This window comes from Alosa pseudoharengus, unplaced genomic scaffold (assembly GCF_046254945.1).
Source record: "Alosa pseudoharengus isolate Yale_2024_CS ecotype anadromous, Long Island Sound unplaced genomic scaffold, YU_APseudo_1.1 YU_APseudo_1.1_scf_19, whole genome shotgun sequence".
In the NCBI taxonomy this organism is placed as follows: domain Eukaryota; kingdom Metazoa; phylum Chordata; class Actinopteri; order Clupeiformes; family Clupeidae; genus Alosa; species Alosa pseudoharengus.
In genome coordinates, this window is record NW_027468657.1 from 32,519,184 (window position 1) to 32,540,955 (window position 21,772).

The 21,772-nt window shown below is 40.4% G+C and overlaps 3 protein-coding genes across 3 annotated transcripts; 1 reads left to right on the forward strand and 2 right to left on the reverse strand.

Annotated features, from left to right (window-relative positions):
- Positions 1 to 313: 313 nt before the first annotated feature.
- On the reverse strand, positions 314 to 7,178 carry fibpa (fibroblast growth factor (acidic) intracellular binding protein a). The gene is made up of 10 exons (XM_076292431.1): positions 6,549 to 7,178; positions 6,264 to 6,462; positions 5,289 to 5,415; positions 5,066 to 5,166; positions 3,492 to 3,625; positions 2,563 to 2,671; positions 2,169 to 2,232; positions 1,901 to 1,987; positions 1,689 to 1,786; positions 314 to 694 (listed from the first exon to the last, which is right to left on the reverse strand). The coding sequence occupies exons 1-10, from the start codon at positions 6,631 to 6,633 to the stop codon at positions 625 to 627; spliced, it is 1,074 nt and encodes a 357-aa protein (XP_076148546.1). The 5' UTR covers positions 6,634 to 7,178; the 3' UTR covers positions 314 to 624.
- A 3,840-nt stretch (positions 7,179 to 11,018) lies between these two features.
- Positions 11,019 to 13,955, forward strand: ccdc85b (coiled-coil domain containing 85B). The gene has a single exon (XM_076292433.1). It carries the CDS (start codon positions 12,001 to 12,003, stop codon positions 12,601 to 12,603), a length of 603 nt encoding a protein of 200 aa, XP_076148548.1. The 5' UTR covers positions 11,019 to 12,000; the 3' UTR covers positions 12,604 to 13,955.
- A 1,284-nt stretch (positions 13,956 to 15,239) lies between these two features.
- fosl1a (FOS like 1, AP-1 transcription factor subunit a) lies at positions 15,240 to 19,030 on the reverse strand. Its single transcript, XM_076292432.1, has 4 exons — positions 18,627 to 19,030; positions 17,920 to 18,180; positions 16,876 to 16,983; positions 15,240 to 16,751 (listed from the first exon to the last, which is right to left on the reverse strand). Exons 1-4 carry the CDS (start codon positions 18,735 to 18,737, stop codon positions 16,170 to 16,172), a joined length of 1,062 nt encoding a protein of 353 aa, XP_076148547.1. The 5' UTR covers positions 18,738 to 19,030; the 3' UTR covers positions 15,240 to 16,169.
- Between the last annotated feature and the right edge of the window lie 2,742 nt (positions 19,031 to 21,772).

Genomic DNA, 21,772 nt, shown 5'->3' on the forward strand with positions numbered 1-21,772 from the left:
TAGTCTCTGAACCAGAGAGTGTTGGACATCAAGGGGTTTCACAAGATTTAGTTGTTGGTCTGATTCTTTCATGAAAATGTAAAGAAAATATTTTCACAAAATACATGACCAAAGTGTCAAGTCTTATTATTAATAGTTATGATTTACCCAAAAATGTATTTTAAACTTGCTTTGTATTTGTAACTAATACTGTATGCCAAGTGCGGTCTTCTCCCTTAAAAAGATAGCACTAAAAAGCATACACACACATAATTGGCAATAGGTGATAAGTGAGTCATGAGAAACCCTTCATAAACAGAAACAGAATACAAACTGTACAAACATATAGACTTTATTTACAAGCATACAAACAGTGGAAGAAAACTGTGGAAGAAAAGGTGAGAACTGAGCATGAGGATAGTACACACGAATGGAGAGCAAAGAAAAAAAAAACAGAAGGACAGCTGGCAAAGGAATCCATGAGAACAGGGATTAGAGAAGAGAAATTGAGTTTGGGGTTAAGCAAGGAGAAGCAGAGGAGTGCAACTCCGGGACAGAGAGAGAGGAATTACAGTACCGAGCACAAGACAAATTGGGCACGTGCACAGGGAGACGGAGAGAGGCCAAGAAAAGTCAACAGAATTCTCAGTCGTGGTACATTCTTAAGATGCAACTTTTGATGACTCCCATGTACCTGTTCCAAACGGCCTGGTACCTGGAGAGAGTGGGAGAAGGAGAGCGAGAGAGAAAGAGAAAGAGAAACAGAAACAGCATTCATTTTAGTTTGAAATCAACAGCTCATAATGTTAATGTGCTCCAAATTAACATTTAAAAAATCTCTGAATACTGTACATTTATTTGCGTAATCAATTTCATGTGAGGTTCTTGTTTCATAAGTGTGGGCGATGAATATGTCTTTGTTGAGTCTGTGAGTGGTGCAGAGTTTGTGTAAACAGCAAACCACATTCCAGGCAGACTGGCTGGATAAATGACTGGGCCAGAAACAAGGTTAGCATAGAGAGGGGAACATGATGTGTCACACAGTGACCTCCTCTGGTGAGAGAACACATTTCACCACTACACACAATCCCTCACACTCATACTCACACAAATACAGACACACACTCACAGACAGAGACAGACTGAATGAATGCCTGACTGACACACACACACACACACACACAATTCCTCACACTCACAGACAGAGACAGAGATACCGCACACGAACACACACACACACACACACACACACACAGGTACGTGGTATACTAAGCTGGGTGTTTTGTAGGTCTCAGAGCAGATCCCTTCATTACACTTTCTTGCTGGCTTGATGCAGCGCAAGGCTGCCCAGCTCCTCCCTATCAGGGGTGTGAGTCAGTGCACTGGGTTCCTGTCAACTCTGACCACAAGCTTAACAACACCCTCACCGCAACCCACAAAGCTTTTCATATTCATATCAGCGGGAAGGACTATTTTGTAGCCCATTCCTGTATTTGTGAGAAATCACGGACATGTCACTTGAAAAATGACCAAAAGACAAACTTAAAATGTTCTGTATTTTGTGTGCCTATAACTGTGTCTGAGTTGTTGTCTACTGGTAGCCGCAATGAGAAGCCAAACACTATCTGTTACTATACTGCCAAACAGCATGGAGGCTGTTCACAAAACCACCAGAAAGAGAGTTCCCAAGACGTAAAGACTGTACTGACCTGAAAGAGTCCAGCATATGTGCGGAGTTGGTGTAGTGGGTGAGGTAGAGTGCCATGTCCACAGTGGTCCACCTGTCAGATCGGCACGGCTCAATAAACTGGACAGAGACACAGAACAGCCTGTCAGAACACTGGCTCCAGTGTAGGGTCCCAAAAACACCAATTGCCAAGTCTTTCAACGCCAAACCGAAGTCCATAACAAAAATATTCACCTTCTCTACCAGGTCAATGAAAAAATCTCGGACATCTTTCGTGTTAGTCAGTTTGGCAGCGATGTTGACAAGCCCTCGAGAGAGATTCTACGAGGATGAAAGGAAGTTTAGTCATTACGAATCATCAGCTACACACGCACTGCGGAGTAAGACAAATGTTAGCATTCCTCCAAGAAACCCCAATTTCACCACTTGCTACAAAAACACATATCTGACATGACAGTTGGAGTGGCACAACATGAAAGCTGCTAAGAAATCACTGACTCACTTTGAAATTGGCCTCCATCTCGTTGAAAACTTTTGTTTTGCCCCGGAGAGCTGTGCACACTAGACTGGTGAGTGAGAGACAGATAGATGGGCTTTAATTATGTGTTATCCAGACAGATCATACAGATACCCATCTCTCTCTCTCTCTTTCACACACACACAAACACGTATACACACACACACACACACACACACACACACACACACACACACACACACACACACACACACACACACACACACACACACACACACACACACACACACACACACACACACACACACACACACACACACACACACACACACACACACACACACACACACACACACACACACACACACACACACACACACACACACACACACACACACACACACACACACACACACACCTCTTATGCTGGTCCAGTAAATCCTTATCAGTGATTAAAATCTTTAGGTCTTTCAGATCCTGCAGGAACTCTTTATCAAGGTCGACATCCATGTCCTCTGCCAAGTTATCTGAGACACAGAGTGAGCATTGATTAAACACTGATAGAAAAGAAAAGCTGATGATAATGACTCAGATTCTGAAGGATACTGTATATCTGTTTCTATATGCAGAAAATCTTTACATACAAAACTATACACATTTCTATGTTTTCTGACATGCTAGTACCAACACAGCTTATGGGTATTTGGCTGGACCAATGTCTGAGTCAACGCAATAACTTAAAATCTGCACAGGCCAAGACATGTTGTGATCACATTTTGATTTTGGTCAACATCTTGATCATTATGGTTATTTGTCTCCCACATAGCTTCCCCACAACTACTTAGGAGGTCATGTTGCTGATTGGATCATAAACTGCCATAGCAACAAAGAGGAATGACCGAAAAATGTGTTGGTATTTGTGGGTCTCCGCATCAAGGGCTTGCAGTTTGTTTGATTATGTTGCTGATTGGATCATATACAGCCACAGCAACAAAGAGAAATGACCAAAGAATGTATCTTTATTTGTTAGAACCCACCATCAGTGTGGAGGGGGGGGTGAGTCTGACGTTAGACACCACTGCTGAGCCTTCTGGAGGTGGCATGGGCCTAATTCAGTGCAACACAGATGAAGGAAGGGGCCTGCTTGATAACCCCAGTGGAATCCTCTAGAAGGCTGTCTGTTGGTGATGTCTTTTGACCACAAAGGTTGCTTTGTGACTTGTTTTGAAAGTTGTTTTTGATGGTAAATAGACTTAATTGGCCACTGTAGGAAATCCCCTACCTCTAGCACTAAAACACCTCTCTAGTGTATATCTGAACAAGAAAGGTGCACCAACGGATTCTCACCCACGGATCCTAAAGTCCAGTTGTTGATTAGCTGACCAGCACAGAAAGCAAAGTCCTGGAAGGTCAGATAGTGCAGCTTCCTCTTCCCCGTCTCAAAGCGATTACTTGCAAAAAACACGATAGCAGCATAGTCCCTGAGAACACAACATAGGAAAATGAATGAATGAATGAAAGTATGGAAACCCCAAGAATTACAGAAGAACAGGGCAGGGGATTTACTGGGTTCACATAAGCTTGTGTATTTTATAGCTGCTTTGGCATGCACATCAGCTATGGAATAATGCACACAAATTAATAAATAAATAAATAAATATTATATTGTATTATAATTGTATGAAAATGTAGGGTGCAGATTCAATCGTGTACCGTGCTGATGTGCTCTGGTTTTGGGCTTTAACTACTGTATGTTCTATCTACTGCAGACTGGGAGAAAGTCTGTGTTCACAGTTAAAGGAGAATTCCGGTGTGATTTTGACCTAAAGTGTTTTGAAACATGATACCGAGTGTGAACGTATGTCTCATAGCCCATCTCGGCTTGTCCCCTGCACTCCGAAATCTGGCACTAGTTAGCCGATGCTACCAACAAGGCGGTCAATGGTGGTGCCTCGGCATCGGCATAGCCATGCAAATAAATCACTGTTTTACACCATTTACGAGGCTCAATGTATCTCCACACTTCATTGGTAGACTTACGAGGGCCCTGACATTTAAAACGAGACATTGAGAACTTTGAAAAAGCACTGGTAGTTTACTTACAAGACGATTTATACAGACAGTACCTTCACGAAGTTTAGCGTTTGCAGCCATCTTGAATTTAGTCACGATAAGTCGAGCGATGAGTAAGAATGAACAGGTATGATAAGGGATCAGATTCCAAAAATAATTCTGTGGAAATGCATGGATTACAGTTTCTTCCAGTAGCAGCAACTGGAATCCATGCATTTCCACGGAATTATTTTTGGAATCTGATCCCTTATCATACCTGTTCATTCTTACTCGTTGCTTGACTTATCGTGACTAAATTCAAGATGGCTGCAAACGCTAAACTTCGAGAAGATACTGTCTGTATAAATCGTCTTGTAAGTAAACTACCAGTGCTTTTTCAAAGTTCTCAATGTCTCGTTTTAAATGTCAGGGCCCTTGGAAGTCTACCAATGAAGTGTGGAGATACATTGAGCCTCGTAAATGGTGTAAAACAGTGATTTATTTGCATGGCTATGCCGATGCCGAGGCACCACCATTGACCGCCTTGTGGGTAGCATCGGCTAACTAGCACCAGATTTTGGAGTGCAGGGGACAAGCCGAGATGGGCTATGAGACATACGTTCACACTCGGTATCATGTTTCAAAACACTTTAGGTCAAAATCACACCGGAATTCTCCTTTAAGAGTGTGACTATTTTAAGAGAGAAACTCTGTAAAATGAGTCATCTTTGTGAGCAGCAAAAACAAGTGCACTCACTCCTCCACATTTTCCGCCCAGATATTTGAGCAATGCGGAGATCAAAGATGTTTCTGGTATTTTTGGGGCTCTTATAGACGTGGCTTTCAGAGGCTCGCCGAGCCCATCTCACCTGGCCAGCGGGTCCGAGAGCAGGAAGTGCTGCCGTATGTTCTCCACCAGAGGGCCTTTGAGCTCCTCCACCACTTTAAACACACGCTTGAAGTTATCAAACTGAAACGGAACACAACCACAAACAGTGCTTAAAATGAAACAAGTCAGAAAATGGATTTTGTCCAAATAGCCTTGAGGATTTAGGCTGATATCTTGCTCGAACAGCAGTAACTTGGTCTAACCTGTCGTCTGCAGCTCTTCAGTGTGATGCCCGTCTTGGCACTGATGTCATCCAGGTCCTTCTTGGTTCCTTTGGAAAGCTTTTTGCCCAGCACTTCTCTCGCAAAAGCATCATCAAAGGCATAGTACCTGAAATAAACAAATAATCAGTTGCCCGTAGAGCCGAAAGCCCTATGTATTCCTTACAATCTTGCCCGTTTCAGACACTAAAAGGATTCTGTTCTTTTTGTCATTGTCTACTTTCATTCAATCATACACAGATGAGCAAAAACATTGCAGTCACTCACTAATGAAACAATTGACATGGATTAGCTTGTAAGATCACTTGTCTAGGTCTGGGATATAGGCTATTTCACAGTAAGAGAACAGTCAGTTGTCATAGTAAACTTAGAGGGAGTAGGACAAATTAGCAGAGACCTGACCAAGTTCTCTGCATCAATCAACAGTAGCCCAAAGAGGCACAGACCACAAGGTAACAGGGTGTTGAGCTTCCCCCTAGACTCATGCGGAAGCGGAATTAGGGTTATACTGCCTGGACTGGACTAAGAGAAGGGCTCCTGCGACACAAGTCACAGGAAATTTTTATGATGGTTATGCGAAATGTTTTGACCCACAGATGTATAGGGGTTTTGATGTTTACAAAGGAAGGGGCACCTGGTCTTGGCCAACTACATCAAGATAAGGAACTTAGATAAGGAAAATCTCTATACCACTTCTAAATACAAGACAACATGTATAGTAAGTATAAGTATATGTATACTCTTTTGATCCCGTGAGGGAAATTTGGTCTCTGCATTTATCCCAATCCGTGAATCCGTGAAGCACACACTAATCCTGGCGCAGTGACCTGCCTGCATCAACAGCGGCGCTCGGGGAGCAGTGAGGGGTTAGGTGCCTTGCTCAAGGGCACTTCAGCCGTGCCTACTGGTCGGGGTTCGAACCCTTAAAACATTATGCCATCAATAAAAATTCCAAACCTGTCGATGAGCATGGCCTGGCGGTCAGGTGGAATCTGGAATAAGAGCTGATTGGCCAATTTGGCAGGGATGTGCAAAAGGCGCTCGCACATTTGGAAGGTCCTAAACTGATCCATGGTGTCACTCAGTAGTACTTCAGCACTGGCCTCGTACTCCTCCAGCACACCTCCTTCCATTCGCACCCTCACGGCATCATTCACTGTAATAGAAGGTGAGCTTTGACATATCCTAGAATCTCACGCAGTGACATGTAAAGTAGTTCTATGCATGTGTATGGTAAGTTACCTGTGTATCCATTGAGCCATAACTGATAGACCTCCTTATCCATTATAGTTGTGTTCCCAACGAATACATCGAGTTCTACAGACATCGTGGTTGTAGCTAAATCAGACAGGGACTATTGCTCGAAGGACAGGTATTAATGAAATGTATCTTAGCGTTAGTTATAGCCTAGTGGCATCAGAACCAAGCTCGTAGTAGGCTAGGCCTAATTTTTGTTTGGTTGCCGGGCCCACTGTTTTTGCACAAGTTTATGGCTTCCCTACAACAAACAAGGAGCGACAAAAGACACGTGACAACGACTGACATGAAGAACTTCAGCCATCGGAAACCCAACACAGAATTATAAATTATAGTTAAAAAGGTATGTTAGCAATATAACTTGCTTACGTTCAACTAGCAAGCTAACGTTAGCTGGTATGACATCAGTTCAAAAACAAGGCATTTTAGAGCCTCGTCGAATAAAATCTACGGTCTTCAACGAAGTAGGCTACCGCACAAATTATATAACTACCGAGTCAATGTTCTACTACAATGTTTCGATCGATATTTTAAATAAACATCATTCCCATGTTTCCGCGTTCGACGTATTAAATGGCCATTTTTGTTGACGTCATCTCACGTGACCTCCAAATATTTCATGCAGTTTCTTATCAACAGATTGTAAAAATGCACAGATAACTTATCACCAAACCAAAATTGAGTGTATCTTTAAGTGAATGTTGCATTCTCTTGATATCCCTTATAATGATAAAGAGTAGAAATAAAAAATACACAGCCTCTTATGACAGGGTGACCCCTGAGTGTGTGTGTGTGTGTGTGTGTGTGTGTGTGTGTTTTATTTGTGCGTGTGTGTGTGTGTTTTTTATTTGTGTGTGAATTTCTCTTCAATCATTGCATGATGCATGAATGTCTTATATTATCAAATAAGTGAGAAATGTGATAGTGTATTGCTGTACAGCTTGAGCCAATTGTTTTTGGATCACTGATGTAGATAACACTCCCTATATTTGCACAGTCCATAAAATTGTAGGCCTAAAGCTAAAATCTGCAAACGGAGTTCCATGAAGATTTCTGCTGCTATAGGCCTACATATATGTTTATGGATTTTAGCAGACGCTTTTGTCCAAAACAACTTGCAAAATATCACAATACAATAGGCCTAGTTAAAAAAAAATAACATAAAAATTAGCATTAAAAAGTTCATACATTCAAGACTAGGAAGAACTTAAAAAAGTAATAATAATAATAATAATGTCAATAACAATCAATAATGAAAATAAACAAACAATAACTCCTATAATTGATTAAGCTGAACAGATCATCTTTAGACCCCTCTAGAAAGACCCAAAACTATAATAGGAACACTGGGCAACTCGTTAGACCAACGAGGAACCAATGAGGAATTTGACTGAGCGTTTATGGCTGGTCAACACAACAGACGCTCATCAGAAGACCACAGTGGGCAGTTGGGGATGTACTGGATACAAAAATAATGGAACCTCAGTGCAGCCTCTAACAAAAACATAACACTAAGCTGCAGATTTTAGATAAAACAGTTTGAAATGCATGTTCCAAGTGCATAAAATTTAGGGCATGGTCTACTTGGCAGGTGAAGGCTAATCATGAATATTTTTTTATTAAACCACTGCTTGTTATCTACTCTACATTTCTACCAAGTGTCCCCCCCTGGCCCTCCCCGGCCCTCTCTGTATAAGCCAACATACATACACATATATATATATATATATATATATATATATATAAAGTATAAGTATATATACTCTTTTGATCCCGTGAGGGAAATTTGGTCTCTGCATTTATCCCAAGCAGTGAGGGGTTAGGTGGACATGACCTTGCTCAAGGGCACTTCAGCCGTGCCTACTGGTCGGGGTTCGAACCGGCAACCCTCCGGTTACAGGTCCGAAGTGCTAACCAGTAGGCCACGGCTGCCCAAGGGAATAAGGGAAAATAAACTTTTAAATATACCTATCTACCCACTAACAACAAAGTCTGTTTTGGTTTAATTGGTGAATGTGTTAGATAGTTGTCAGCAATGTGTGCCACATGTTTGCCTTCCAGCTCAATCTATTCTATTATATTATATTCTATATCTATTCATTGTTGCTAATCACTTTTCAAGAATGATAAATATATAGACCTAACAGCAGTCTGTTAGTCTGAATGTAATGACAGAAATACATTTGAAATTTTTACCTGTATTGAACCAGGGAGGAAATCACAGATCAAGAAAGAAAGTACTGAAAGTTTGGAAACGTATCTTTTTCTGGTGCTAAACAACTCCTTGTTGCATGCCCTATTCACTAGCTGAATTATTTTCACACAAGTTCAATCGCATTATTTCAACTGCTTAGCCATCCTTTTGTTGGAAGTCACTATTTTGTGTAATTTAATTTGCCACGGTGACAGATCTATTGCAAATCTGCTTTTTTCAAATCATGTCATTCTTACTGTATTTTGTACAGTACTTAATTGACTCAAATTCCTTTCTCAACTCTTGGCTCTACCATTGCATTTTTTACATCTTTCTTTCTTTCTTTCTTTCTTTCTTTCTTTCTTTCTCTCTCTCTCTGTCACACACACATGCATATGAATGTGCATGCATTGAACACATGAATATTTTTTGTGTTACAATATAAACATGGACAAGACAGCCAAACAGCATGTACTGCCACAAGCACATGAAGTGCTTCAAACTATTCAGTCTCTATACATAGTAGGCTCTCAACAAGCCTACTTTTACATCCTTTTATTTGAAAGCCCACCTCTGTAGGTCAATTATTGATGAATCATTTTTTTAAACATAGGAACATATCACCAGTAAATCATTTATAACACCAAGAGAACAATGTGCTCTGCTGTTCCGCCATGTTCTCTGGCTCAGACCTAATACAGCTGGAAGACCAGCAGTGTAACCCAAAACATCCAACAGCTTGAGTTCCTGAGAAGATCACTGTGGTTATTGCCAGGATTTTTCTGTCACCAAAGTCAACTACTTGCCACATGACTAAAATTTCACAGTGAATTACTACAAAAACTACATCTAAACACGAAATATGATTTCAGCTTGATTTAATCTGTGTTTGCCAAGCATGTCCCCACTGTAGTTAAATAAGGCTCTCTGCTTAATGAGAAGTTGCCTGAATGCACCAACAGCCATTGCATAATAACATCAACAGCAGACTTCTTACATCCGGTTAGCCACAAAGCATCTGCTTGTATAAGCTGTGTGCTGACAAATGAATAAGGAATATATTACAGATAATCTTCATTCTAATAGCATTTGGCATGAATAAACAGCACCCCAGTTACTGGAGGCTTGGGTATGTGAAAATATTTTAAGTACATGGACAAAAATAAAATCGGGCATCAGTCACCGTTCATTAATATTGTATGCGCCCTTCAGTCTCTCAAACAGCCCATGGCCAGTCTGCTTTGAACTGCTGGCTGTTTTTAAAAACAGAAGTGACTCACAACAAAAACATGCAGGGAAGAAAATAAAAAATGAACATGAATTGAAACAACACTGTGATAACATACAGACAGCACTGAGGCTGTTTCCGATTCAGTCATCCTCCTATCCTTATGATCATACAATGGCCCAAATCATCTGATATCATGTGTATCCAAACAGATGTTTCCATTATTTTTAAGACTGTTTTATCATTCCATATATATGTGTGGCTGAATTGATTTACATTTGTGCAAATAAGTTGTGTTACTGCAATTCTACCCTAGTTCCCTGAGGAGATTAATCACTATAAATCCTCCCAAATCCCTCTCTATACCCCTCCCTGTCTCTTTACTCTCTCTCTCTCTCTCTCTTTCTCTAACTCTTTGCCTGTCCTTCTAAATTACACAAGTGAGGGAAAAAATGACATGGTCAACTAGCTTTTTGTTTCCAAACTTACTGTCTTTCTGGCCACTGTATAGCCCCCCTGCTTTCCATAGCTTCACCATGGCCTATTTCCAGTCCCGCCCATGCACTCTCCCATGCCGTCCCCTGAAAAACACCCCTCATTGTTATGGCCTCATGGTGACAATAGGTTTGGACCACAGGGCGGAAGGATGTGGCTGAATACCATGGCTTAACCTACAAAAACGCCTTTTGTCACACACTTTCAGTGTGTGTGTGTGTGTGTTGGGGGGAGAGAGGGAAAAAAGTCCGAAACACCAGTATATGCTCCCAAGTTATAATTTATTTTATGTGTTGGGGGGACACATCCACAAAAGGTCATATGCAGGTTTCATTGAAAAAAATATATATATTTTTAACATATAAGCCTACGTAATTTTACTTGATTTCTGAGTAAAGTGACCATAAACAGGAAGTGTGATTTAAAGAAAAAATCATGTCCATGACAATCTGACAAAGTGATGTCATAGTTCCCATGTGGTACAATACGGATCTTTACCGTAAGGGAAGGCGAAAGGGAAGAGGGGGAGGAGGGTGTTTCGAGAACAGGGGACATTCCTGATGCATTTTGCACGACGGCCATCACCAGGGGAAAACTGTAACCAATCTTTACAAATATTTACTTTTGTGGTGCTCGTTTGCGTGTAAGGTTTTAGCCTACAATAAAACCAAGCGCCATTGCGCATCGTTCACTGGAATCACCTTATTCTCATATCTAGTCGGGCAGGCCGTCCCATTCCCCCCCCCCCCCTCGATTTTTTTATTAATTTATTTCGCCTGAGAAAAAAAACACATCGTCTGGCCATCGCCAAGACCCTGCCGAGGTCCCATGCAACGGAAATACGGAAATGTGGAAGAAATCGCTTTACTTTGAAAAAAGAATTTGCTTTACATAAAGGTGGAATAAGTAGCGTGGCGGAGAACGGTTCATCTCAAAGGCAGAGAAAGGAAGAGCGGACATCATTGCCTAATCCTTGATAACAGACCAGCGCACAATATTGTGATGAACAGAGTGGGTCATTTTGTGTTTGTCCTATGTTTATTCTCTCACTTCATCCAGTCATCGTCGTATCGTTTTCATCACTGGGAATAAGCTAAAACGGTAATCGGAGGAAAGACCAACGCATTTGATTGAAGCTTTAGTACGTCATCCTTCGCGATAACAGCACAATGATGCCTCGGGTGCACATTTAAAAAACTCACTGCACACCAAAGTCGAATATTAAAGACACAGGGGTAAAATACAGGGCTTTTCATGTTTACAACGACTGTCCAACGTCACATTATTTTTTTCGAATCACCGTGGAGTTAAAAGAACATTGTTTCCTAGGCCTGAAAAACGGGAGTGTCGTGACAAACAACACAGTTCTAGCCAAGGCTACTGTATTGACGGTTTGTGTGGTGCAGCTTTGAGTATTTTTCAATATGCATTTTGTTTTTTACTGAATGCGTTATTTGGACACTTGAACCGCGCATATTTTGCACTACCTTTTCGGATACTCTCAGTTCCATATCAGCAAAATGGGGAGCGACAGTGAAATTTTCAACAGAGAGTTGTCAAAGATGTCTGACGAGGACTTGCTCGCCTGCTCAAAAGAGGAGCTAGTTAGCAGACTGCGTAAAGAGGAGACAGATAAGATGTCAGCTCTTATACAGCGTGGTCGACTCATCAAAGAGGTAAATAAACAATTGCAGGGGCATCTTCTCGAAATCAGGGAGCTGAAAGTCATCAATCAGCGCCTGCAAGAGGAAAACCAGGAGCTGCGTGATTTGTGTTGTTTCCTGGACGATGACCGGCTCAAGGTGAAGAAATTGGCACGAGAATGGCAACTATTTGGCCATCATGCAGCAAAAGTAATGCGGGAAGATCTGGGTGGATACCTGAAGAAACTCGCTGATTTGGAGCGCATGCAAGACGGGCTAGTCAAGGAAAACCTAGACCTGAAAGAACTTTGTTTGGTGCTTGAAGAAGAGTGTGTCAGCCGAAGTGACTCTAGTCCTGGAGGGTCCACCGAGCTGAATCTACCGTGCATGGTGGCCCGGGACTTAGGCGATGGCAGCTCCAGCACCGGGAGTGTGGGGAGCCCGGACCAGCTCCACCTGGTTTGCTCACCTGATGACTGAAGTACGCAAACGCCATCTCTCATCCTCACAATGCCCTATCTCTGTGAAGATTAAGTAAAACAGAACTGACGAGAAATGTCTACAGTAGGCTACGTTGAGAGATAAGATAGTTTACAGCTTGTACATGTTTTTTGGCTCCACTGAGCTTTGTTGGAGCAGCCTGTTTTTTCCATGGGGGACTTGGATTGACCATGATGACATGATCCTCACTGATCCTCTCAAAGCAGTCTTACCTTTTGAGACAGTGAATCGACAACTGGATTTCTATGAATTAGTGATTTGAAGGTTATCCTGATATTTTTACTGAGAGCTCAGGCCTTTTCCATCTACTTGTTTGTTTTCTTTTTTTTCCTGTGAACTGTTGTAAGATTACCTTTTATTCTAGAAGGAACTGTATATTGAAATGAAATGTACATTTTATCTAAATATAATGGACTTTCCATGCAAGGAAAAACCAAATTGCTGACTTTGCCCAGGTTTTCAACACATGCACTGGACTACATGTCAATGTGGGCTAATTTTTTACTGCACTGCACTAGACAGGGCTGTGGGCGAATCCTTTAACACGATTCGCGTGTTAATCCTGATTTGAGCCATAATGATCTATTTTAGATCAGATCAAAAATCACAGAGCTGAAGTGAAGGGCAAGTTATGAACAAAATCATATCACTGAAACCAGGTGGCAATGCAGAGAGTTGATGAGATGGTATTTAAATGTTAGAGACTTAAAAACAGTTGGAATCACTAATCAGGTTCTGGAGGTGCTCTCAGTATTACTCAGTAGGCCTAATTGCACATGTGGTTGCCTTGGTTGAACCAGGAGGGTATGATACACCTGACCCAGCTGTGTAACACCGAAAGTTATATTGCAGAAACGCCACCAAATAAGACCAGACAAATCTTCAGTGCTCTCATATTGATGATTCCCACCAAATGCTGGAGGACTTCACTGCACATAGCTGTATATTTTTGTTGAACTGGATTTTACCAAGACTGGATTTTTGGCACATGATCCTAGGTTTATACACTGGTAATTTGAAAGATTAAAGTGACATTTTCACATGATAGATTATTATTATTATTATTATTATTGTTATTATTATTATTGCACAGAATAAGTTTGGCTCACCAGTCATTTGTTTTGTGTTAATGTTGTCAAAATGCTTTTAAATACCAGTACCACTGGCATGATCAACATCACTTCGGTGACAGCTATTTTGTTGTTTGTTCTTTTTTTTCCTTTTTAGCATTAATCTTATTGCCTAGTAATATCATTGTCTCTGGCTGTAACTGTTGGGCTATGCTTGTAGTGTATTGGAGAGCTTTAAAATACACTGATTGAGACACCCGATCCTGCCATGGTTTTTTTTTGTGACCATTCTGAAGGATTTAAAACATGTTCTTTACCTGATTGACCTAAGGCATAATGTATACCTATGGCCCATTCATAGCTATGATTTGAGGAGATTCATGTTACTCATTTTCAGGTTGTGGCCAGTGCAGCGGCTATTCCTGGTTAGTGATCCTGTCACACAGAGGTCCCTTTATCTGGACATGTGCACATTGGTTAGCTAAGGACAAACTCCCCTTTATCACCGTCTACATCATATGCTTCCAAGGCCATGAGTGAGTGAGTGCCTCTTTGGAGAGATAAAGAAACAGAGGACTCTATGTTCTGCACTGGCCACAAAATTCATGCAGTTTGTTGTCTCCTTGGCCTTTTTTCCCCATTCAAATATGCTTTCACCTCCATACCTCTTTATGTGTTGAGAAGTCAGAAAACATACATATTCCTGCTTGTCCCTTTTGGCTCCCACATTGCTTAGTCATTTTCTTCACCTAAACACCTTTTTTGTGTAGCTGTCACCTTGTATGTTGTCAGTTACCCCTTCAGATGAGTAAGAGGATGAGTAGGCTTTTGATCAGGAGTGCGGCAGTTTGTTTGGGCCTGTGCCACACGTGTTGTTCAAGTGTACCAAACAAATGGATTAATTCCGTGCACCCAGTTGGCTCCTCCCTTTTCCAATTCCCATACTGCCTCTGTTTCACTTCCAATTTTTTTTTTCATTGGCCAAGTCAGCACAAGTTGTCTTTTTCCGTAAACGTTTTCAAACACTTTAGTCATAAACATGGGTTCAGAGGAGGGTTTATGTATTTATTTATTTATTTGTTTTTGAGCAACTGAACAGTCATCGGTGTGCGCGAGTCACAGCGCTTGTCTTTGTCTGGTTTCAGGACATCCTAAAAGGAAATTGTGTACCAAGTCCTCCCTTCCTCCTCCCTTCCTAAATTGTCCCCTCTCTTTTTACCATGGAATGAGTCGCCCCTGAGTCACATGAGGTTGAGGCATTCTTTTGCCCCCCATAACTTGGTGTAACCTTGGTGTAACATAACCTGTTCCATTATGCATCCGACCTGTGGTATATGGATATAACTGTAACTCATCATTTGGAATGATGTGTACTGTATGTTGTTTGGGTTAACAACATATACTAAGGACAAAATGGAGGCCGAGGTGAAGAAGGATCAACACTTAATATATTGGTCATTCTTTTAAACTAAATTTTAATCATGTGGCCATGTGAACACTAATGTAATATTTGTTTCGACCAAAAACAAAGACACCCAGATCAGACATGAGTCACTATTTTTATTTACTCAGACAACATGTTGTAGTCTCACAGTACACACTTGTTATTACAGACTGGTAACAAACAACTCTTACAAAAATATTATATATTTTTTTTCCAAAATAAATATCTAGACGTACCCCTATGGTCCAGCCTTGGTTGTGTCTTCATGTCATACAGTTACATATATTACCTCTCTATTGAAACATCTCAGACATAATAACACACCTTACAAAATAGTGTAACACTCAGTAATTTCAAGTGCATAGTGATCATATATTCACATGAAATATGTAGAATTTGATAGGTCTGCTACATTATGTCAGTGTAATGAAATGGGCTTTTAGTACAATGTATAGAGGCTAAGAGAGATGTTAAAGATAAATTATAATAATTCCACCCCATAAATTAAAATTAACGTTTTTTTTTTCTTTCTTGATAATGCTCACTTAATGGGTACAAGAAAATGTATGACATCATCAAAATGAAGACATACATCTGATTTAATGCACAACAATTCAACCAACGTACTCAGAGATGTCAACAGCGGCGCTGCCACAAACTCTACAGTCTGCCCTCAGTCATGCCATTAGTGGATAGCAAACCAGCAGGAAGTGTCTTTCGCTTTGTGATAATGTTATTGGAAGCTCAATAAGTAGATTCATTTAATGAAGATATAATAGATACTGTATAAATAAAGTGTTCTTTAGAGTTGACCTTTAAAAAAGACAAATGTTAGCACATACTATGGCATAGTATTTGAAATATTCTTAAGTATAGGACTGGGATAATGTTTCATTAGTTTTCATTTCTTTCATTCCATTCCTTTTCATTAGTTGAAATGTTTTGCTTTGTTTTTAAAATACTTTCAATTGACACATTGTCACCTTCTAGACTAGCCATGTTTTCTTTGATGTCATCTTAATTGATGAACATCACAAGGTCAGGATAGTTGGAGAGTTGAGCGAGTGATCTGACTGGTCACCACTACTGCTGCTACGACGATGGGCAATTCCACAAGGCTCATGTCTCCTTGAGGCCTGGATAGTGCTGTGTTGGGTGGAAGTCGAGGGACCAGGAAGGCTGAGGTTTTGTGCGGTCACCGAGGGCCCTGCCTCCAGTGAGGCCGATGGGTAGGTAAAGATCAGGCTGGATGTGAACGGTGTGAGCGATGGCGTGGACATGAGCACAGGTGTGTGCAGAGCTTCAGATTCAACATGGATGGCAGATGAGGAGGCTGGGGCAGGTGGCGGTGGAATGGTTATTTTGGGCTTGGGTTTGTCTGCTTTAGCCTGGGCTGAGGTGGAGGGTCTCGGTAGATCCGAGTCAGCTGGTTCAATCTTGATGCCTCGAAGAGTAGGAAGTTTAGGACGAGAGTCGGAGTCAGAGTCGGAATCCTGGGTCTTGCAAATGGGGCGATGGGCCTCGAGAACCAGTTCAAGCTTCTCTTTCTCTTTCTGCAGGTTTGCAATCTCCTTTTGTAGACGGGACTTCTCGTCCTCCAACTCGTCTGTCTCCTGTAGAAGAGAAAAGAGATTTCATATTACCTTGTACCAAGAAAAACAACTACGAAAAAAATCAGATGTGTTTTACAGCAGAGAAAATTCCACTGTGAATTTTTCCTAATGGACTTGAACTTACACTTTGAAGTGTGTCAGTCAGTTCCCTTCTGCGGTTTCTGCATTTAGCAGCAGCCATTTTGTTTCGCTCTCTTCTGATTCTTCGTCGTTCTTGCTCCTCTGGGGATAACTGCAATGATAAAAATACAGCATATGAAGGATGTATAATTTCAGTTAAAGTGGATTTGATATAACTGACTGAAGTGGTTCTATGCAACAGTCAGTGTGAAACTGAAATTCTCATTCATTTTGTGTAGGCCTAAGATCATTGTAGTCCACATTATTCCAACACAAGTCTATCACTGCCACCTGCTGGAACTGTTGTGTTATTGCATGTGAGTGACTGGGACTCCATGTAAAACTAATGACCCCCATCTCAACATTTGTCATTTACCCGTCCAATGATTTTAGAGCATCTCTGTCCTTTGTCTGTCTGTCTGTGCGTACCCTTTATTCCCTCACCCTCACACATAATGATGAGTCACACCTAGACCCCCTTGATGACTCATGTTTGAGTCATATGATTTACCCCAATGAGTCACATGATATTCCATTTCCTGTCGCATTATTTCACACAGTTAACTCTTGTCTGAAAATGTATATGAGGGTGAGAGGTCAATATGGACAAATACATGTGTCACACTGATTACATCTAGAACACATTTGAAGAATGTAAATAAACATCTTTTTCCAACATGATATATACTGCCTTTACAATAGTATATATCACAACAAAATAATGTGATTTACTACACCAGGATAAAGCTCTGCTACGCATTCTGAAGGAGTTCCTCTTTCTTCTAGCTGTGACCTCTCTCCACTTATCCTTTCCTGGTGATACTGCACAACCAAGCAGTCACTCTTCTTACAGGATATTACACACTACTGAAGCACTGACTCAAACATCTGTCTATTCAACTGTCAACCTAGCACTCCCTCTTCCTCTATGTGGACTAAAAGACAGTGGATTCCATCAGGCCCCCACCACACACACACACACACATACGTATATACACACGCACACAGATACACACACAAACAACCACAACTGTAAGGACCATCTTACATGTTCATCAGTGCGACGTCTTGTGGAGTTCCCTGACCCGGTAGGAGCTCGTATAACCCCTGGGCGGATAATGTGGCTCTGATGAGGGTGAGAGCCCCCCATGGAATGAGCACCAACTGTCATGGCGTAAGGGTGACGCAAGGGTCTTGAGGGTCCTGGAGGGCCAATGATGGATGGTTGTACCAGCCACTGGAGATCCTGATTTGAAGTGATTGCATTGAGGCTGGGCACGAACTGACTGGATCCTGCCACAGAAAACTTCTGTGGTTGCAGACAAAAAAAGAAATTAAGCTTCAATCTCTTAGTTCATTAAATCACAAAGAGTTAGTAGCCTATAGTAGCCTAAGCTAATATAGGCCTAGCCTAGTTATTGAACCATGTGAGTAAATAACATCATGGTTATTACTTCTTCATTGAAAAAGTCTGCTCACAATTTATTAACAAATGTGCCATTGTGTTGTAAACTAAGAGTGGCTTTCGAAGAGATAATGTGCCACCAGTCAGTCAGACTAGAGCTTAGCCTAGACAAAAAAAAAGTAGAGTTAATCAGTGTAAGGTAGGCTATGGGAAATGCTTACAGCATACCTTGGCAATATTAAGTTGGTATTGCTGGCAGCATCTGACATAGTCTATTCACTTGAACAGGGTAGCATATGTACAATTAAACCGAGAATCGATGATAAATACTGCTCCTTAAGGTAACTCACCTGTTGTTGCTGCGCGGTAGTGCTACTTGTTACCGTAGCTGGGTTTGATCCGGAGCCAGAGCTACTCTCGGAGAAGGTCTGGTCGGTTCCTCTGAGATAGTTCCGATACATATATGCGATGTTTCACTTAGTGTCCTTGTGTTCCCCGGCTACACAATGTAATACAGCTGAAAGAGTAAACCGATGTCTTTTTAACCACACCAATCTGTCCACTGCTCAAGCAAATACAGCACTTTCAAAATTAAGGAAGCACCACCTATTGCCGGGAAGAATAATCCAATATCCAGGGGGTATGGGGAAACGATGAAGCACGTGTTGACTCGCAAAACAGCCAAAAATGTCTTTAGAATACGAACATCTGATGTGGCATGACCCTTCGCATAGATTCAGGTTCAGACTCTAGTGAGATTACGGAGGAGTCATTGGATTATAAACACCCAATATTTTACAGCTGAATACGTTACGCCCCTCCCATTTCGGGAAATGGTGCGGGCAAGTCACGGATCACAGGCACAAGGGAACTGTGAGTGACGTATATGACCATATTTAGATTTTTCCGGGAATCCCGTTTTGACAGTTCGGCTTGTGTTCTTCCAGAGCCCGGCTACGGATTATTAGACATTCTCTGGTTCTTGTAGTAGGCCTATGTAGACTAGCCCACAATCAATCACCATGTCTGCTACCCATCAAATTGTTTTACAATTGAAAATGAATGATAAATTTTGATAATGTCATATTTTATTTTCATTCTGTATTTTAGCGTTGTGTCTAGCCTAGCTACATCGGCAGTGAAAAGGGTTTTAAGTTTTTTTTTTTTATTAAACTAGGCCTAGGCTACTCTAGTGATGACAAAAATGAAACTGTCTTACAGGCCTACCACAGTAGCCTAGCCTATAATTTAGGCTAGAGAGGCTGGGCTACCACATTAATTGAAAGCAGGGAAAGCCGCCTGGGTCATAAAATGACTCAGACATTAGGTGCACGAGACTGCTCTAACATTTTTCGCAGCAGTCTTATAGGCTAGTCCATCCTCTTTTTTTAAGACTGAATGTTCCGTTATATGAGCTATTAGCTTACAGGTTCAAAGTTCTTCATGTACTTGTTTTCTTTCTTCAGGAACAATGTGTTCCAGCTGATTATGACAGCTGACTGCCCGTCTGTCACATCAGGACATTGTTGAAGCACGTTCAAAGCTGGAAACACGTCCACTTCCGTTCAACCATGCCTACATTCTTACCTTCTTAAGAATTCCTAATTAGGCCTGCTCGGTTTTATTTCAAAATATGTTTTATAACCTAGGCTACTAGGCCTATAGCCTAGAGTGTAGACTATGGGCATGGTTATATTCATACGTCGATGACAATATCAAGAAAAATATGGCCAATGTCATTTAATTGAAAGATTATGGATTGGTGAATTTTTTTAGTTTAGCCTAACTTTTATTTCGCCTAGACTATAAGCTATTTTTTGCACAATTACAAATAATAATAATAACTAGAAATGCAATTCCAAGGAATTACCAGTGCATGAAAATGCTAAAGATGTGATGTAAAATATCATGTATAGTTAAAACAGATAATACAGAGATGGTTACTATGGTGATGCTAGGATAGACATGGTGGTTGCATAGCTTAATAAAAGTTGATAGTTTAAAAGTAGACTGTTTAAAAGCTGAATGTAGATAGTTTAAAAGTTGTTGATAGGCAGTAGATAGTTTAAAAGTTGTTGATAGACAGCTAGTTTAATAGATAGTTTAATGATAGTTTAAAAGTAGACCGTTTAAAAGTTGAAGGTAAATAGTTTAAAAGTTGTTGACAGACTGAAAGTTTAATGAATGTTGATATTCAAATAGTTTAATGGCTGTGTATAGGTAGATATTTGACGATAACTGAAAGTTGGAATGGCTCTAATGTTTGCTAGCAGTTATGCTAAGATTTTTAACTATGCTAACCATGCTACTTAGCTAATGTTTTATAGCAGTACTATCAACGCTAACATATTAACCATGCTACTTAGCTAACTTAAGTAACGTTTTCTAGCAGTTTTGCTAAACATGCTAACATGCTAACTATGTTAACCATGTGACTTAGCTAACCTAGCTTATCATTTTTCATTTTTCTTGAATTTCCCCTGGGGATCAATAAAGTATCTATCTATCTATCTATCTATCTATCTATTTAGCATGCTAACAATGTTAACATGCTAACTATGCTAACATTGTGACTTAGCTAACCTAACTAATCATTTTTAGTTGTTATGCTAACTATGCTAACTAACATGCTAACATGCTAACTATGCTAACCATGTGACTTAGCTAACCTAGCTAATCATTTTTAGCAGTTTTGTTAAAAATGCTAACAATGTTAGCAATGCTAACATGCTAACTATGCTAACCATGCTAACTAGCTACAGTGGGTAGGAGTCATAGTTGATGACAAGTGTTGACATAGTTGATGACAAGTTAAAAGTTGTTGATAGACAGCTAATTTAATAGATATTTTAATAATAGTTTAAAAGTAGACTGTTTAAAAGTTGAATGTATATAGTTTAAAAGTTGAATGTAGATAGTTTAAAGTTGTTGATAGACAGCTAGTTTAATAGATAGATAGTTTAATGATAGTTTAAAAGTAGACCGTTTAAAAGTTGAATGTAAAAAGTTCAGTAGTTTAATGGGTTACATTGTTTAACAGTGGATTATTGTAGTGAGGACTTTTATTTTGAAACAGTTTTGGGCAGAGGAAACAGTTGAATAGGATGTGTAGTCTTAATTGACCAAGATTGTATGCTTAAAGCCTGAGGCTGCAGGTGGCCTGAACACCTGTCATAGGATTCTAGTGCTTAATGGCCGTATTATGATGTCATAATCGGCAATGTTAAGTCTATGGGGATTTTTAAAAGTTTTTCTTTAATAGTTTAAAAAGTATAAAAGTTTCAAAGTTGAAAAGACATAGCAGCTTGGTCCGTTTGAAGACCTACGTAACAAAGTTTGAATTAAGTTTCTAAGTTTAACTGTTCAAGAGAAATTGCGTACGGAAAAAGTGGTAAGCGGAATAATAATAAGAAGAAGCCTAGGAAGAACAGTACAGTGCATTTTCATGCACTGTAATAATAATAATAATGTGTAGCCTAGCACTTTTCAAAATCAA

What these genes read in the sequence shown, in the direction of transcription:
- ccdc85b (XM_076292433.1), top strand. Translation starts at nt 12,001, where the DNA reads ATGGGGAGCGACAGTGAAATTTTCAACAGAGAGTTGTCAAAGATGTCT.
- fosl1a (XM_076292432.1), bottom strand. Translation starts at nt 18,737, where the DNA reads ATGTATCGGAACTATCTCAGAGGAACCGACCAGACCTTCTCCGAGAGT. An exon ending in CTACCGCGCAGCAACAACAG is followed by an intron (nt 18,181 to 18,626) that starts GTGAGTTACCTT and finishes CTGCAACCACAG; the next exon opens with AAGTTTTCTGTGGCAGGATC. An exon ending in GACGTCGCACTGATGAACAT is followed by an intron (nt 16,984 to 17,919) that starts GTAAGATGGTCC and finishes TTATCATTGCAG; the next exon opens with TTATCCCCAGAGGAGCAAGA.
- fibpa (XM_076292431.1), bottom strand. Translation starts at nt 6,633, where the DNA reads ATGTCTGTAGAACTCGATGTATTCGTTGGGAACACAACTATAATGGAT. An exon ending in CAGGCCATGCTCATCGACAG is followed by an intron (nt 5,416 to 6,263) that starts GTTTGGAATTTT and finishes TGTTTATTTCAG; the next exon opens with GTACTATGCCTTTGATGATG. An exon ending in AGATGGAGGCCAATTTCAAA is followed by an intron (nt 1,988 to 2,168) that starts GTGAGTCAGTGA and finishes TCATCCTCGTAG; the next exon opens with AATCTCTCTCGAGGGCTTGT.